At 41.0% G+C, this 18344-nt stretch overlaps 1 protein-coding gene across 4 annotated transcripts in view; it reads right to left on the bottom strand.

Annotated features, from left to right (window-relative positions):
- The window catches only part of YIPF7 (Yip1 domain family member 7), a 77033-nt gene extending 60596 nt beyond the window's left edge, over positions 1-16437 (bottom strand). For all 4 annotated transcript variants that reach the window (XM_040335003.1, XM_040335006.1, XM_040335005.1 and 1 more), the window contains exons 1-2: positions 16331-16437; positions 5222-5359 (exon numbers count right to left, since the gene is read on the bottom strand). In XM_040335003.1, coding sequence (XP_040190937.1) covers positions 5222-5359; positions 16331-16392 — 200 coding nt within the window. In that variant the 5' untranslated portion in view covers positions 16393-16437. The remainder of the gene's footprint in view (positions 1-5221; positions 5360-16330) is intronic.
- Between the last annotated feature and the right edge of the window lie 1907 nt (positions 16438-18344).

The raw sequence follows: 18344 nt of genomic DNA, 5'->3' as shown, positions 1-18344 counted from the left end.
GGAATTTCTTTTCGTTGGACTGACTGTGGATTTATTTATTTATGGTTTTTCCTCACATGGACACTGTTTTTCCTATTATATACACTAGCATTGTGTATCTTTTCACTTCATTTATATATTTATTTTTGTTTTATTGCGCTGCACTGTTTATTATATAGTTCTATTTGGGAATTTTTTATGAATTTGTCCTTAGTGCTGGCTTGCATTTATTGGGTTTTAGGTTTTATTTTATTCATTTTTTCCAGCGCTGAATATTATTTTCTATTTGTAATCTTTAGCAGTGTAAAGTGTTAAAGAGAATGTCCACCAGGTTTATCAATATGTACAAAGGTAGAGATGTAGTGTGTTAAACCATTTCATTTATTTTTTTCACATTTGTATAGAAAAAATAATAATTTTTGCTTTGTTCATTAGTTTCTTGTAGCATCAACATTAAAAAGAATATGGTTGGTTAATAACTAACCATAAAGTCTAGCTTGGTACCAGAAGCATAATTGTTGTGTCATAATGAACTGGACAAAGCACACAATACAATGTGTATTTTTTTCTCTCTCTCTATTAACACTGGATGTATGAAAATTATCACTGCTCAAAGTGGAGAAATGGTATTTCTTCTATTTTATTTTTAAACTTTTTAAACCTTTAAAATAAATGTTAAACAATTTGAAAAAAACGAAAAGAACCTCTTTCCCCTATATATACTGTATAATTTTGTATATAGATGCATTGATTCACTACTATAAGTAATTACAGTTATTGCCAAATCAAGATCTGCAGCCTGAGAAAATTGTTGCGGTCCATATGGATCATCAGATGTGAGACCTGAAGTGGTTAAAATAATAAAAGTAATTAGCTAAAGGTCATTTTTTGATGTGACTTGCACATTTATACTTATTCAGATTGCAAAAGTACCCTCTAGTGGTCATCTGTATATTTGAGAACATGATTAGCTACAGTACAAAAAAACATTGAGTAATGCTTGTAAGGAAGGGAGATTTAAGTTGAATTCTGGGGAATTTTCATAACTATCCTTACCATGGGTTTTCCCACACTACAAGGGTTAAATACTTTTTTTGTCTAGGGTACCATAAAAATGCAGTTTTAAATACCTTATCCCTTGGAAAAGGCATCTAGAGATATCCTCTTTCCTCTAATGCTTGGAGTTGTGGGTGGGTCCTCAGCATCCTCACTTACAATGCAGGACTTCTGGTTCTGCATTGTATGTGATGACATCAGAGTGCCTTGCGACCACTGTAGTGCCAAAGGGGAGCGGTCATACAGAATAGAGGAACCCTGCAGGAGTGAGGGATAAGATAAAAGTAAAATGCTTTTTAATGACACCATAGACAAAAAAAATGCATTTAACTCCCTCACAGTGAGAATTTTCCCTGTTCAGCTTTAACTAATACTAGCTGAATACCCGGCGTTGCCCGGTCTTCCTATCTTAGCCTTTTGGGGAGGAAAATCATAGTAATTATATAAAAACCCATCTTTTATATAAGGGTGTAGGTAATGGTTAATTTAACTGTCATATATTTTTATTTGGCATATAAGTAATATGTGTACCAGGTATTATTGAAATATCTCCAGGCGTACAGAAGTTATGTGGGAACATACATTTCCCATTGATTTGCATGGGACTTTAAACAAAAACCCCGACCCTCACAAATGGGGGGAGTTAAGGGATAAATAAACTATCCTATAGTTTAAGTGGACATATAAGTAACATGTGACCAAGTGTTATCGAAATATTTACAGCCGTTTGGAAGTTATGAAGTAACATGTATTTCCCATAGAGTTGAATGGGACTTTAAAGAAAAACCCCGACCATGGCAAATGGGGGTGGGTAATGGTTAAACCACCTATCCTATGTTTGTTGCTGACATATAAGTAACATGTGTGCCAAGTTTCATGTTAATATCTTTAGCCATTTGGACGTGATGCTGGAACATGAAGTAACATGTATTTCCCATAGAGTTGAATGGGATTTTAAAGAAAAACCCCGACCATGGCAAATGGGGGTGGGTAAGGGTTAAACCACCTATCCTATGTTTGTTGCTGACATATAAGTAACATGTGTGCCAAGTTTCATGTTAATATCTTTAGCCGTTTGGACGTGATGCTGGAACATACATACATACATACACACACGTTGAGTTTTATATATATAGATTATTTTAAAATTCGCAGCAAAATAGCATTAGTAACTTGTGTGCTACAATATTCCATGTGTATTTGATTTTCTTTTGTGCCATGCTGGGGCTTAAGGTACTGTAAACCTGGGCTCAGACTATGCACAAGTATTTACTGTACATATTCTGAAAAAGCATTAAAAGCCTATGCTCATTCACCTCTGTAAATATAGGCATTGTGGAGAAATTCAGCTACAACATTTAGAAGAGCAGCATTGATAATTAAGGTGAGTACAAGTGTTCTTCTTATTTTTGGAACTTTACAGTAAGCATTTTTTCTTTTCTTCAATCTAAAAATGTGGGGAGTGTTTACCTGTGCACACATGTAATTAGTAAGTAATTAGATGTTCCACTCACAGTTAGTGTTGGGCAAACTTCACCTGTTCGCTGCTTCAGCGAACACCTAAATTTGCGGGTAGCTTGGCGGGAGGTTTGCCAGCCGAGCGCCCCACAATGCACTGTGAAATGTGCAGTGCATTGTGGGGCGCTTGGCTGGCAAACACGTTTGCACATTTCACAGTGCATTCCAGGGCCTTAATTGGATGAAGCCTTGCACCTGAGCACTGTCCCAGCTGCTGCAGCGAAAACAATAAATACACTCCCTGCCACCCACATGCCCAACGTCTAAATTTCAAGTTTGTCACAAACCAAATTGAGGGGTGTTCGGCCCACACTCGCAGTGACCTTGCGCACACATGGAATTGTGAACAGGAAGGATTTAATCAAGTGGAGAGTTAGAAAAACAAAAGCTGAAAATAACAGGAGTTAAGAAAAAAGGAGTCTTCTAAACAGCAAGTAATATTTTAAACTTCCTGTAAGTAATATTAATATTGTAATTGGGATAGTGTGATGAGTGCTAGCAAAGTTGAAGGTTTTGCTCACTGCACAATGTGCCTTGAAAAAGTATTCATACCCCTTGACATTTTCCAATTTTTCTCATGTTAAAACCAAAAACTGAAATGTATTTTATTGGTATTTTATGTGATAGGCCAACACAAAGTGGCACATAATTGTGAAGTGGAAGGAAAATGATAAATGGTTTTAAATTTTTTTTTTTACAAATAAATATGTGAAAAGTATGGCGTGCATTTGTATTCAGCCCCTCAGAGTCAATACTTTGTAGAACCACCTTTTGCTGCAATTACAGCTGCAAGTCTTTTTGGGTATGTCTCTACCAGCTTTGCACATCTAGAGAGTGACATTTTTGCCTCAAGTTCTGTCAGATTGGATGGAGAGCGTCTGTAAACAGCAATTTTTAAGCCCAGGCCTAAAGCTGTGTAAGGGGCCCAAGCATTTCTGATGGCTGCCCTGCCTGTAATACAATCTTTCAAAAATATGGTGCACTGTTATTATGGTAGGTCTGGTAGTTTGTAGATGACACTTTCTAAGAACAGTGTGTGGGTAGAGGAGGTCTTTTTTTTACCAGCCTTCACCGCCTAATTTATCACCAATAGTCTTTTTTTGGGGGGGGTTATGTTGAAACTGTTGCATATGTATAAAAAAAACCTTCTTATAATAACCTTAGGGCTAGGATTATAAATACAATTCATTGTATTCAAGTTACTTAGTTTAATAACTGAACAGATAACAAAACAATATATCACACATAACTGAGGTTATGTAAAAGATTTTAGAAATAGAAATCGCCACAATTTAAAACTTTAATAATCAAGCTTTCAAGTAGGGTTCATTGTATTTTTTAAATATATACATCTAAAATTAATAAGGGTTAGAGTTTAAAAACTCAAAAAAATTAATGAAGTGCCAGATGGAGAATTCCTGATGTCGAAGCACCCTCAACCCACATCCCACAACTCACATTGGCCCGTAAGGCTGCCAGTCACAGCTCTTAGTCCTGGTTAAAGTTTTAGCGTGAACGTAACCAAACCTAAAACATTTGTAAGGCATCAACAATGCTGAATTGCAGGCACAAGTACATGTGTTAGGATTACCTGTTAGGTGAAGGCACCCTGTACTGTAATCAAGTACCTGACACAGTTGATCTGAACATAAACAGTGGTACATGTATATATAATAAAATAGCCTCCACTTTACCAACAGACTTAAAGTGGAGGTTCACCCTATAAAAAATTTCTAACACTACATCGAGCACCGTGCTGCATATAAAATGACACTGACCTTTATTTATTTTTTGCCGTAGATATCGTTTAGCCGTGGAATTCACCGCGGCTTCCGGGTAGGGAATCCCGTGGGAGTGGGAGTTCCTATTGTCATGCCAATTGATTGACATTCTAAACGACGGCGCACACAGCGCGTCACGACTTCCCGAAGGAAGCTCGGGTCGGCTCGGCTCTATTCGGCGCCTGCGCCTCCACTTTAAGCCCACACACGATCGGTTTGGACCGATGAAAACGGTCCATCAGACCGTTTTCATCGGTTTAACCGATCGTGTGTACGCGGCCTAAGGCTGCGTTCACACTGAGGCGCTTTGCAGGCTATTTATAGTGCTAAAAATAGAGCCTGCAATGCGCCCGGAAAGAGGCGCTCCTTTCTATCCAGTGTGAAAGCCTGAGGGCTTTCACACTGGAGTGTTGCATTGGCGGGACGCTAAAAAAAAGTCCTGCCAGCCGCACCTTTGAGGCGCAGTAGGAGCAGTAAAAATATTACTCCTATAACGCCCCTGCCCATTGAAAACAATGGGGTAGCGCCTCAAACCCGAGGCCGAGGCGTTTTTGTGGGCGGTTTTAACCCTTTTTAAAACCGCAACGTTAACGGCCGAAAATTGCGGCAAACAAAACAGTAAAACGCAGCTAAAAATAGCGGCATTTTACCGCCAGCGCACCCATCGCTTCAGTGTGAAATTAGCCTTAGAAATTACCAGATTCAGCAATCCAGATGAAACTAGCCTTATTGGTGATTTGGGTACCTTTATTTATTGTTTTACATGTTAGAATAAAAAGGCCTAAAAGTATGTATTGAAATACAAATGATGGTCCATATAGAGAATTACTGATATCTTATTAGTGTTTGATTCATTACCAGACATATCACTGGCAGACAATACTCACTTATTCTGGTCGTACTGGCTACTTGCCCCAGTTGTAGAAAGACCTTGAGCAGCATCTTCAAAACTGTAGTCTGTTTGGTAGAAATCACACTCAAACTGTTCCATTGTTCTTATGTTTCTTGTTTGGTTCTCTCTGAACCTGGAAATAATAAATGTCTATTAAGGAAATATTATAAATTAATTTAAAGTAGTATTAAGCTCCAAAACAAAAAAGGTATATATTGAAACCCACAAATCCTTAAATGTGATGGCTGCATTCGTTTATTTTTTATTTTTTCCCCTATGTATTCCCTGGTGATCCGGCCAGTAACATACTTCCTGGGTGTCCCCACTCCACTGGAGAAGCAACAGAGACACCTTTGGACAGCAATATTTTCAATTGGGGGAGGGGGTAGTGTTAGCTGATGAACTAGCCAGTTTATATGGACTTGACTAACAAAGCAAAGCCAAACTCCTGCTAACACTTTATAAGTAATTACAGCAACAGTTTTTTTTTCCATTTGGGATAAAGGTTTTACATTGACAATTGTAAGCATCCTTGGAAAATAGAGACAATTATAAGCATCCTGGTGATACTAATAAGAAACCCCCCCCCAAAAAAATTAAATGGCAGCTCTAATAATGATGTGATCAACAGACAACCAACTTCTAAACAATAGTCCTTCTTTGGACAATCATGACATAAGTGAGATCCCACAATAAATGGAAAAAGTCCATAAATAGTCATCCATAAACAATTTGCAATATTCCTTCCCGTATATGGATATGGAAGAAATGACCACCTACCAGAGAGAAGTGCTGTCTCAACTAAGAGAATAAGAAGATCCGGCAAGGTTTTCAGCCCTTCTCCCACCAGGGTACCGTATTATGGAATAGCCTCCCTGTCGAGTTTCAGGAGGCCCCTATTATTCCAGTCTTCAGCAGGTTACTTAAGACTTGGCTTTTCACGCAAGCCTTTCTTGCTTAGCCTCTCTCTTCCACCCTTTCTGCCGCTCTGTGCTGCTTTTGGTTCCTGGGTCCTCTTTTCCCCAGAACTCTGCTATGCGCTTCGGGATCCTTCGGGGGTAAGACTGTGCTATATTAAGATACCTCTCAACTCAACTCAACAACTCAGCTCACTCGCTTTGTGCACTACAAGTGCCAATGAAATTCTTCAAAGTCCACTCTTGGTGTTGGATGTTAATGCCTCCTCTACATCACACCATAGTCATCAAAAGAATATATCTCATAGGGGTTGATTTACTAAAGGCAAATCCACTGTGTACTACACGTGCACTGCAAGTGCACTTGGAATTGCAGTCGCTGTAGATCTGAGGGGAAGATCTGAAATGAGAGGAAACTCTGCTGATTTTATCATCCAATCATGTACAAGCAAAAATGCTGTTTTTTATGCATGTCGCCCTCAGATCTACAGTGACTGCACTTCCAAGTGCACTTGCAGTGCACTTGTAGTGCAAAGTGTATTTGCCTTTAGTAAATCAACCCCATAGTGTAGTAAATCATAAATCGTGAACAGAAAAGGAAGGTACACCCGTGATGGTAACAGAAAATATTGAATCAGTGTATCACTCCATCTTCCCGACATGGAAAGCAAACTCACCACAGGGAGTATACAAACACACAATAAGTGTCCCAATTAGCTCAACAAGGGAAATCGGATGAATCGCACCAATGCCTCCAGTGTTCACTGAATCCAAGACTCTCAGTAAAGCTCAAGGAAAGAAGGGTGACCCCTGGAAGCCGCACATCTAAGGTGTTCTATTGGGATTAGTGGAGTGGCAACCTCAGCCTGGACTTCGACCAGGCCACGTCCCAATGCGCTTCGCTCTGCCCCTGGAGCTTAGTCATGATAGGGGAGCCGCTCACACCGCAACATGATTCTAATTGAATAGGGAAAAACCGGGTATCATAGTGTAGTAGAGATTATTGATACATGATAACAGAGCAGCTAAAAAAAACAATAATAAAAAAAAAACAGTTGTCAGCCACATGTAAATGCTGCCATGGTCGGCAATTGCAACGGTGTGACGTCACGTGAATGGCACTGACCAACGTGTTTCCAGTCAATGCTTGTCTTCAGGGGCCTCTGAAGACGAGCATTGACTGTAAACGCTTTGGGCGGTGCCATTCACACCGTGGCGGCGATCGCATGTGAGTGACAAGTGTTTTTTTAATTATTCTTTTTTTTTATCAATGTTTTTAATATTGTTTAATTTAGCTGCTCTGTGAGGAAAATTTTTTAATGGTCTAGAAAAAAACAAAGTTTTTTTCAACCCGATTATTGTTAAACCGGCCTTGCCTACACACGATCGTGAAAAAAAAAAAATCTCTAGTAAAGCGAGGTGATGTACAACACGTACAACGGCACTATAAAGGGGAAGTTCCATTCAGATGGCGCCACCCTTGGGGCTGCTTTTGCTGATTTCGTGTTAGTAAAAGACGAGTCGCGCTTTTCAGTCTGTTACAGCGTGATGAATGTGCCATCTCCATTACAAACGCTAGTTTTACCAGAACGAGCGCTCCCGTCTCATAACTTGCTTCTGAGCATGCACGTTTTTTTCACGTAGTTAAAGCCCACACACAACCATTTTTTACGACGTTAAAAACGACAACGTTAAAAACGACATGAAAATTTAGAGCATGTTCTAAATTTTTAATGCCCGTTTTTTACGTCGTGAAAAATGCTATGGAGCCCACACACAATCGTTTTTAATGAAATAAAAAAAAAAAAAACATTTTTTACATCCCGAAAAATGGTTGTGTGTACACTGCATCACGCAACCACCATATCTAAGAATTGGTAAGGTGCAATACATTGCATTTTTGTTTTTGGTTTCATACTGCTTTAACTTTCAATGCTTTCTTCATACAATATTTGCATTTTCAGCACTTTGTGTAATGCCTACGGTTAGCCAGACAAGCATTACATGTAAAATTACAAATCATTGGCCATATATGAAGAAGGATATCAGTTTACTGAGAATGAGCAGCTGCAGTTGCTGTATGAGACTTTTTCAGACTTGCTTAACCACTTCAGCCCTGGAACTCTGTACGGGGAACACACATCGGTCTCCTCACCTCAAAGTACCGTGGATATGTGTGTTTAAACACACAGATCCACAGTCCTGCCGTGATTGCGGACAATCGCGGGTGCCCGGGGGACATCGCGGCCACGCGCACCGGGTCCCGCGCTATGTCGTGGGCGTGCACGCTCCCCCTAGACGGCCGGGAAGCCCAGAACGTCATATGTGGACGTCATATGTCTATGGGCGGTAGGGAAATGGTTAAAGAGACTCTGTCAAGTAATATTATGCTTTAAATAAAATGTAGTCTGGGTACATATTTCACTGGTTTATCCGGCTAACTTAAAGCGGAGTTACGGCCACATTTAGTTATTTTTTAATTGATTCGAGCATAATTAATTATTACATTAAAAAACAATTATATCATTTTAATGATGGATGTTGCTAAAATAAAAATGTTATACTCACCTGTTGTGGCCGTTGCCATCATGATTGTGGACATGTGAAGCCCAATCGATAACTTTTCCTGGATAAGCTTGAAAGGTGCATGCTGGGTAACCAGCATGCACCTCTTGATCTCGCGCATGCATGATTCACCGGCGGTCGTAGCACCGATTGTTTCTAAAGTTGCCATAACAACAGGTGGCAACAGTGGAAGGTTCCATTGTTATGGCAAACACATCTCAGAGCTGTGATCCGCCTCAAATCGTGTCATATTCTGTCAAGAAATAACGCGATTTTTGATCATAGTACTGCTCACAGACTCCTGGGAAATAAATATATATATATATATAAAGTGAAGAGTGCTGATAGAAGGCCTACTATTGCACTGCCGGCGCTTAGTGTTTGCAACAACACCTTTAAAGTGACTGTGTGTAAAGTGGCATAAAGTTTTACCAAACAAAAATGTGAGAGAGAGCACCTCTAAAGTGAAAGAGGTGTTGTCTAATAAGCAGCTGTTAAAATAAAACAGGGAAGCCCCATTTAGAATAATGATAATAGGTATCTTATATGTGTGAACAAGCAGTTCAAAAGATAAACAGCGCTAATGAGATGTTATAACAACTCAAACTAAAAGAATCAACAGCCCAGTGGACACAGTTGGTGTAAAGGTAGTGGACTCCTAAGTGTCAGTGCACCAAAAACAACTCAAAAGAAAATACCTCTTTTGACGCCCTCTGTTGAAGTCAGGAAGTGACGAAACGCGTCAGGGCGTGGCTACAACGACGCAGCATATGGACATAGCTTGCGTTCCACCGCGCTCCACCATCCACCAACCTCGATCCAGCGCCTGTCTTAACAGCTTATGCTCAGCACGCGCGCGGCCCCTGGAGGATTTTAAACGGCGGTGACAGCGGTGATCGTATCTTTTTGCTTATCTTTCAGTGATTTATTGTACGGGCACTCACTTTAGGTTTTTTAACTCTCTGTAGTCAGGTTCATATTAGCAGTATTGCGCTATCATTTGTCTCTTTATCTGCCTTTCATGACACCTTGCTGAGACGTGTGTTTGACGTATTAATACCTGGAGGACCAGATGGTGTTCTTATAGAGCCTCAACATTTCTCTATTGTGGCAATCACACACCCCTGGTGGGTGAGTTCGGCCACCTACAGAGGTATTTTCTTTTGAGTTGTTTTTGGTGCACTGACACTTAGGAGTCCACTACCTTTACACCAACTGTGTCCACTGGGCTGTTGATTCTTTTAGTTTGAGTTGTTATAACATCTCATTAGCGCTGTTTATCTTTTGAACTGCTTGTTCACACATATAAGATACCTATTATCATATATATATATATATATATATATATATATATATCATGATGGAACTCTGTTTTAACCTGTATTGCTAAAGAAGGCTTGATGTTTCCAGAACGGAATAGTTGAAGGTCAAAATACACACACACACAGCTGAATGAATCAGAGTAATAACTAATTCCACAATGCTATACAGACTTTTAATTTGAGCAGACAATCTGAAAGCAAATAGTTATTGTTCTCTTTATTTAAAAAAACAAAACAAAAAAAAAAAACATAATGGTTTGTGATACTGGTGTTTTGGATTCCACTTTCTTGTACATTTAAATGTGCCCCTACATGCTGTGTACCCTGTGTAACAGAACTACTTTCTATGTAAATTACCCACTTAGTCTGTACCAATTAACCTATATCTGAATTAAAAGTTTATATTAAAATATGTAAAGTTTATAACACCATAGAAGGAAAAGTTCTAACTAAATGTGCCTTTCGTTTGCATATAGCAGTACAGTAAAACACAAAAGTACCTATCATATTGAATAAAAAATGTAGCAGTCACCAACCATAGCACACTGATTCAATATTTATAGCACAGGTACCATAGCATACGCAAGTAACTAGCTCTGTCATGCATCATGCAACACAGTGAAGACTTGCAAAAGAGCTGTCAGGCAGAATATTTTCAACTTTGATCACTTAAAGTAGCTGGATTGTCAAAAGCCTGTGACTTAAAAAAGTACAGTAAGATAGTCTAATTCCGCATTATGGAAGATTGCACGTTACTTAGGTACGTGGGAGATGATTTACTAGAAAAGAAAACTAGGTACAGCATTGCATAACTAAAATAAATCTCTGCTTTGTTCATCCAGGTTTGAAACAGCTATATGCAAACTAGATAAACTACATACGATTTAAATAAGAATCCCAGTTGTTTAGCGATGTTATACATAGTTACATTGGTCCAGTTTAAACCAAAATAACTATGCACATACTATACCTGGCCAGTTCTCCAGAAATTGAAATAGAGACTGCTCCTCCAGTGATCTCCACTTGCTTCTGGGTATTGTGCCAAGAGGATGCCCTGCTGCATTCTGAACACAGGAAGTCAACCACTTGGCACAGGCACCAATCAGAGAATTAATTTGTATAGATTGAATGAATGCAAAGCATTCTTTGGTTAGACAAGGTGGAGCACATGATGTCACCACCCTGCCACTTCACTTTGTCCAATCAGAGAATGCTTTGCATTCATTCAGAAAATGCTAAGATATTCTCTGAATGGTGCATATGCCAAGGGGTCAACCTCCTGTGTTCAGAATGCAGCAGCATAGTCACTTGGCACAGGACTCACTGGAGTAGTGGTGTCTACTTCAGTGAATTCCAGCTTCCAGGAGCATTGGCCAGGTATGGTATATATACAGTGCATTGAAAAAGTATTCATACCCCTTGAAATTTTCCACATTTTGTCATGTTACAACCAAAAATATACATTTATTTTATTGTGATTTTATGTGATAGACCAACACAAAGTGGCACATAGTTGTAAAGTGGAAGAAAAATTATAAATGGTTTTCAATTTTTTTTTTTACAAATCGGCCCTGGTTCACACTGGGTACGATTTGGAACGATTTGAGATGCGATTTGACATGTCAAATCGCATCTCAAATCGGCGGCAATTGTCAGTGCGACGCCGCATCTGCGATTTCAAAAAGTAGTTCCTGTACTACTTTTTGCGATTTCGGGCCGCGATTTACATTAAATTGCGGCTGAAATCGCGGCAAAATCGCGGCCGCGAAATCGCGGTAAAATTGCGCATTTTACCGCGATTTTGAATTCGCAGCAGTGTGAACCTAGGCTAAATCTCTGAAAAGTGTGGTGTGCTTTTGTATTCAGCCCCCTTTACTCTGATGCCCCTAACTAAAATCCAGTGGAACCAATTTCGTTCAGAAGTCACCTAATTAGTAAATAGAGCACACCTGTGACTGGGCCATTCTAACACATGAATGTGCTTTTATCTAAAACATTCCATCATTAAACTTAATTTTTTTCGGCTCGTCGTAGTGTTGCACGTCACCACGTTCTTGACGGTTGCATTCCGACCACATTTGTGTGACCATTGTATGCAACACAAGTTTGAGTCAACATTCCATCGGAAAAAAATCCATGGTTTTCTTGTCGGAATTTCCGATCGTGTGTACGTGGCATTAGACAGTTGTTGCCAGAACAAATTAGATTCTTTGTAGATGTCCCCTCAACTCCAATTCATATGACAACTAGAGACCAATCTGTTGTCCAAATAAGATAATTGATTGTAATTTTTACCAAAATTTGTGAATTATAACCCTATAGTTTAAATTCTGCATGTAAAGATCTTTGAGACAGCTTCTATTACTCTGCTGATGTATGCTCTCTACAGTGTGAGTCTGTATATGGCTAGCCCTGATTGGTGCTCTGCCAGTCACATGACTAAAAAAACAGTTTCAAGTGAGAAATCCAAATTATATCATAAACATCAAATAACTGTTTTACAACTTCCTGTAAATCTTTATTGAATATGAAATGTGCATTAATATGGGGTAGATATGGCGATCCTTGGCACCCCAGATGTGTTGGAACTACATTTCCCATGATGCTCCACTGTGTATATGCCCACGTGTGATGTATGTATGTAGTCATGTGGGCTGTACAGATCAGAAAAGCAGGAAATTGTGAGCTTAAAAGGGAACTGAAATTGAACATGCTCAGTAGAGTAATAGCATACTATTTCTTATGCTTTCCTATCTGCAGTACTGTACCACTTGACCACAAACTGTATTCAGTTACAGTTTTTCTATAAACTATAGTCAAACATCAGCTTTGTCTTCCCTATTCAGTTTCACACTTGTTAAACTGTCAGTGGTGAATGCTGTTTAGCCTTAAACTGGCTGCCCAAAAAGGAGACAATGATAAAGAATTCTCAAAAGCCATATGAAATTAAACTCTAATATGGGGGAACTCAGAGCAGGCTTCATAAGTGTGTCTTTCCTAAGCAGGCAGAACGATCATAATAAATCTCTGCTTTATGGGCAGCCAGTATTCCCTGCAGATGACAGGAATCCAGAATAATAGTAAAACGATCCTTATCAGTGTGGAATGCCAGTGTAAACCCTTTAAATCTGTGCAGATTTTACCAATGACAGTCTGACAAGGAAGGAAACAAAATACGGAAGACTTGGAAGGACATTTCTACATTTATGGAGCAAATTAGTGACACTGTTATGCTGCGTACACGCGGTCAGAAGAAGTCAGACGGAATTTTCGTTCATAAAATTCGGTTCGTCTGTATTCCGATAGAAAAAAAAACACGCCTGCTCGGAAACAATTTGACGCATGCTCGGAAGCATTGAACTTCCATATTCTAGGCTCGTCGGTCTGTCCGTGTGTATGCAAGACAGCTTGAGCGGAATTCCATCGGAAAAACCCGTCAGAGTTTATTCCGATGGGAAATCCGATTGTGTGTATGGGGCATTAGACACAAAGCAGTCTGCCTCTCAAGTAATAAAGGGCCAGATCCACAAACAGCGGCGCTAATTAAGTTACTCAAAACTTATGTAATTTAAGTTACGGCGCCCTAATTTTGTGTCGTAAGTGCCGTATCCACAGCGCATTTGCGTCCAAAATTGCGCAAGTGTAACTTAAATTCCAAGACGTAAGGCGGGGTTTTTGCAAGTGGGAAGGAAGTGGGCGTGCTTCATCGTAATGAGCCGTGACTGAAGGTCCGGCCGTACTGCGCATGCGCGCACGAATCTGCTCCTCACTGGGCATGTGCAGAACTTTGCTCGGCGCAATCAGTGAGATAGGAAAAAGGCCAAGCGTACTTAGTTTGAGGATCGCCCTGTGTATAAATAGCCCCAGACAAATACACTTCCCTTGCAAAAGTATATCCCTGTGTTACTCTTCCTAGAGCAAGTTGCTTCTGCTCTGTCGTTTGTTGGTGTGTGTTGGTGAGTTGTGTGGGAGATAACATTTTTGGAGGAGTAGTAGAGTGTAGTTGTAGTTGTTTTTTCCTAAGTGTATTTTCTGTTTGTTTTTTTTCTGAGTGTATTTTCTGTTTGTTTTTTGCATGATTGTTTTTGAATTTGTAGTAGCTGTCTGCTTTTGTTGTTTTATTTTGGTTTGTTTGTTGTGTGTGTATTTTTGTTTGTTTATTGTGTGTGTATTTGTGTTTGTTAGTTCTGTGTGTATTTTTGTTTGTTTGTTGTGTTTGTTTTTTGTTGGTGCTGAGTGGTGGCTGTGATGGCACCCAAGCGTAGGAAGCTTAATTTTTCTACTATTGAGAAGCAAATACTTGCTCGGGGCGTCGTCCAATATGGGCTATATTTACATGGCCCTGAGAGCCGGAACACCTCCCCGGCCCAAAGGAAGGCGATCATCCAAAAAATAACAGATCAGATCAATGCGGCGGAGGGTGGGGGGGAGACGAGGACCACCAGTGGCATACAAAAGAAGATCAACGATCTTAAGAGCCTGGTCCGGGACAAGATGGCCAAGATCAATGCCCAAGCCACGGGCACTGGAGGAGGCGGACCCTGCCCCATCAGGCTGAATGAGGAGGAATGGGCAGTGTTTCCACCCACAGCAGGTGGTGGGCCTGTGTGGCTATCAATCAGATGTTCCTGTGAGGACAGGTAAGTTTTGGGTTTTTCTATCTGGTGATTAGCATGTGTGGGTGGGGGAAGGGAAGATGTGCCAAGTGTGTGGATCCTCAAATCTGTGATTGTTTTGTGTCTTCCACAGATGGCCAGGAGGTTGCTGGCCCATCAGGCCAGGAGATTGCAGGCCCATCAGGCCAGGCTGCTGCACCATCCCCTGGACAAGAGGCTGCTGAGGAGTCCCAAGAAGGGCAGGATTCCCCAGGGGAGGGGAGTGGCCACACCTCCCCTCATGAGGAGGGGGAGGAGGATGAGGGGGTGGAGGCTGAGGATGAAGATATGCAGATTGGCAGGGAAGTCCTTTTGGCCTCAGATTTGTTTACCCATGAGGCTACCCCTGAGGCTACCCCTGAGGCTGGCAGCAGTCAGGCCACCATCAGGGGTAGCCCCTCCCACTCTTTCCCCAACAGGCCTCCCCCACAAGGGTCTCTCTCTCCCCTCCTCCCACGCCACAAGCCTCAGCTCCAGCCAGGATGGCCACCCAGGAGACCAGGGGGGTGGCCGAGCGTCTGCCGGGCAGTCTGCAGAGGGACAATGCCCGGCAGACCCGCAATCTGGCTCAGATAAAACAGACAATGACCCAGATGGAGCACAGCCTGGGCAGAATGAAGGACTCGCTCAGTGATGTGGCCACAAACTCTGTGGCGGTCATAACCTGTATTTGCGAGCTGCAGACCGCCACAACAGGCGTGGCCCAGGAGGTGTGTGCCCTGACCCAGGCTGTCTGTATCGGATGACCATCCATCATCTGGCGTTTTTGGAGAAAAGGATTTTGTGTGGAGACACCGCTTAACCCCCCCCCCCCTTCCTAAGGGACAGCGCATTTGACCTGCTGCTTACACAGAGGTCCTTTTGTTCAGGTGAGAGGTTTGTACTTCTGGTAGAGGATACCTGTTTTCTGTGTCTAAGGAGTCTGACCTGAGCACCTTACTGATTATCCAAGAGGCACCTTAACCCTTTCCACTCTGATTGATCATTTTTTGGACTTGTTTTATTTTGTGTTTGTTTTTTTCATGTGCAGCAACATAGCAAATGCAAATAAAGCAGAGGTTACGATTGTAGATTCCTTGGCTGTAAAGCATAGGATGGTTGTGTCTGTGTCCGCTATGCATAAGTGGAGCGTACATGGACCAGCCATCAGCGGGGATCAGCGGACACATCCCCCACTGAGCAAGCGGACTCCAGGCAGAGTCTGCCCCATAAGGAATGGAGCTTAATGAGGATTTAGGAAGTAAACCCTGTGGGTTTTACTTCCTATTTTGCTCCCTGCAAACCCTGCAAATTTAAAGCATAATGGGCTAGTATGCATTGCATCATCTGCTCACTACAAGTGAAATATCTCCTATTTCCACGGTAAAAGTAAGGAGTGCAACCTCTTTAATGCTGTTAATACAGTATGTAATATTGAAAACAACAATATTAATACATTAAAAATAAAAAGGTGCAGTAGATCTAAAAATCTAAAGAGTAAAATCTAAAAGTACAAGCTTGATGTATTACAATAGCAAATAGGAGTCTATTTATTTTCACCTAATCAGATAACGGTGAATACATACAATATGTCAAAACCATAACAAGTATAACAATTTCTTTGCTCAGTTGATAGCTCTTATAATTGCAGTTTACAAACACATACCTTAGTTTACAGTTCAGAAGCGTAGCAGTTGTTTTGCAAGTCTCATCATGACGAGGATCCATGTTCTATTTATACTGATCTATATTTGGTTGAAGTACATGTGCTTCAGCCAAACTAATTAAGCTCTAGACTTACCAGGTTTGAAATATGACCAATGAGAAACATGACCAAGAGGGGAAAAAAAAGAAATAAATAAATAATTGTTATTATGTTTTAGTCACTATCACTATCAGTCAATATCTTACAATCTAAATGATATATAATCTAATATTATTAGTGTTCTTTTCTCTGCTAAGTCTTAAGCAACGTACAGACGATCGGACATTCTGACAACAGGACCGTAGATAAATTTCCGACAGATGTTGGCTCAAACTTGTCTTGCATACACCCGATCACACATTCCAAATGTCAAGAACGCGGTGACGTATAACATGTACGACGGCACTAGAAAAGGGAAGTTCAATACCAGTCGTGTTAGCAGAAGTTTGGTGAGAGACGATTTGTGCTTTTCAGCCTCATGCTTTTCAGTCCGTTACAGCGTGACCAATGTTCTCCATTATGAACGCTAGTTTTACCAGACCGAGCGCTGGAATTGTCCACACACTGAATTTTCTCTGAATTTACGAGATTTCTCTCAAATTTTTGTTGTCGGAAATTCAAACAAACAAATGTCAGATGGGGCCTACACATGGTTGGAATTTCCGACCAAAAGCTCCCATCGAACATTTGTTGTCGGAAACTCTGACCGTGTGTGCATTAGACTTGAGTAGGTAATTAACCCACTTCCCATAGCGAGTCTTCAACTCCTCCTTAGGCCCCAGACACACGAGAGGATTTATCCGCGGATACGGTCCAGCGGACCGTATCCGCGGATAAATCCTCTCGAGGATTTCAGCAGATTTCTATGCGATGGCGTGTACACACCATCGCATTGAAATCCACGCCAAAATCCTCTGGCGATGACGTGTCGCGCCGTCGCCGCGATTATGACGCGGCGACGTGCGCGACGCTGTCATATAAGGAATTCCACGCATGCGTCAAATCATTACGACGCATGCGGGGGATCCCTTCGGACGGATGGATTCGGTGAGTCTGTACAGACCAGCGGATCCATCCGTGGGATCCGATTCCAGCGGATAGATATTCTGTGCATGTCGACAAATATTTATCTGCTGGAATTCGGAAAGATCCGCGGATAAATATCCGCCGGAGTGTACACACCATAGAATCTATCCGCTGAAACCCATTCGATGGGATTTATCTGCGGATAGATTCTATGGTGTGTACGGGGCCTTAGTAGTAGCTCCAATTATCTTAGTACCCCCTCCCAAATGTTTATCCATGGCGTATGTCAGTTGGGCTTAACCCTTTTATCTACCAGAATATTGTGTGCTAGAACAACAACCTTCCCTCTGCCACCCAATAAAAAATAATAATCACCAGAACTTACCAAAGTGTTGCACAAAGGAAGACCTAAGAAGTACATGCTGTGCACTGAGAAAATGCCCTCTTACACAGGATGTGTGGCAGGAATGTTAAAATGCAATCACACTTCTTCAAAGTATAAACTGCAAGTCACATACAAGGAACCCAGTCAGTCTCTCCAAATCTTTATAAACCAAGATGACAGTGAAGTAAATGAATAATGTGTCAGTCGGAACTTCCAATTTCTCACAGCTGTTGTAAATCACAAATGGATGACACAAGTCAATTTATTGTCAGGGTACATAAGCAAGAGTTGCATATTCCCAAGCACCTTGCAGATTTGTGCTATCAATTACCTGGGCTTGTCTGCTCAATATCAGTTGCTTAAGAACTATTGCCAATAGTAACCAGACAACAGCAGCCAAGATGACTGGGAATTTCTCAGTTATGAAAAGGGGAGTTGTACAATTGAGTCGGGTGCTAATTCACATTTTAATTCAATGGTCCCACATGCCAGGAAGCAAGTGTGCAGGATATTATTACTAAGCACCGTTCTGCTGCAACATTGACGAAATATGAGTAAGCTTTA

This window comes from Rana temporaria, chromosome 1 (assembly GCF_905171775.1).
Source record: "Rana temporaria chromosome 1, aRanTem1.1, whole genome shotgun sequence".
Taxonomy (NCBI): Eukaryota; Metazoa; Chordata; class Amphibia; order Anura; family Ranidae; genus Rana; species Rana temporaria.
The sequence above is the reverse complement of the archived record's forward strand: the minus strand, read 5'-3'. Positions and strand labels throughout refer to the sequence as shown.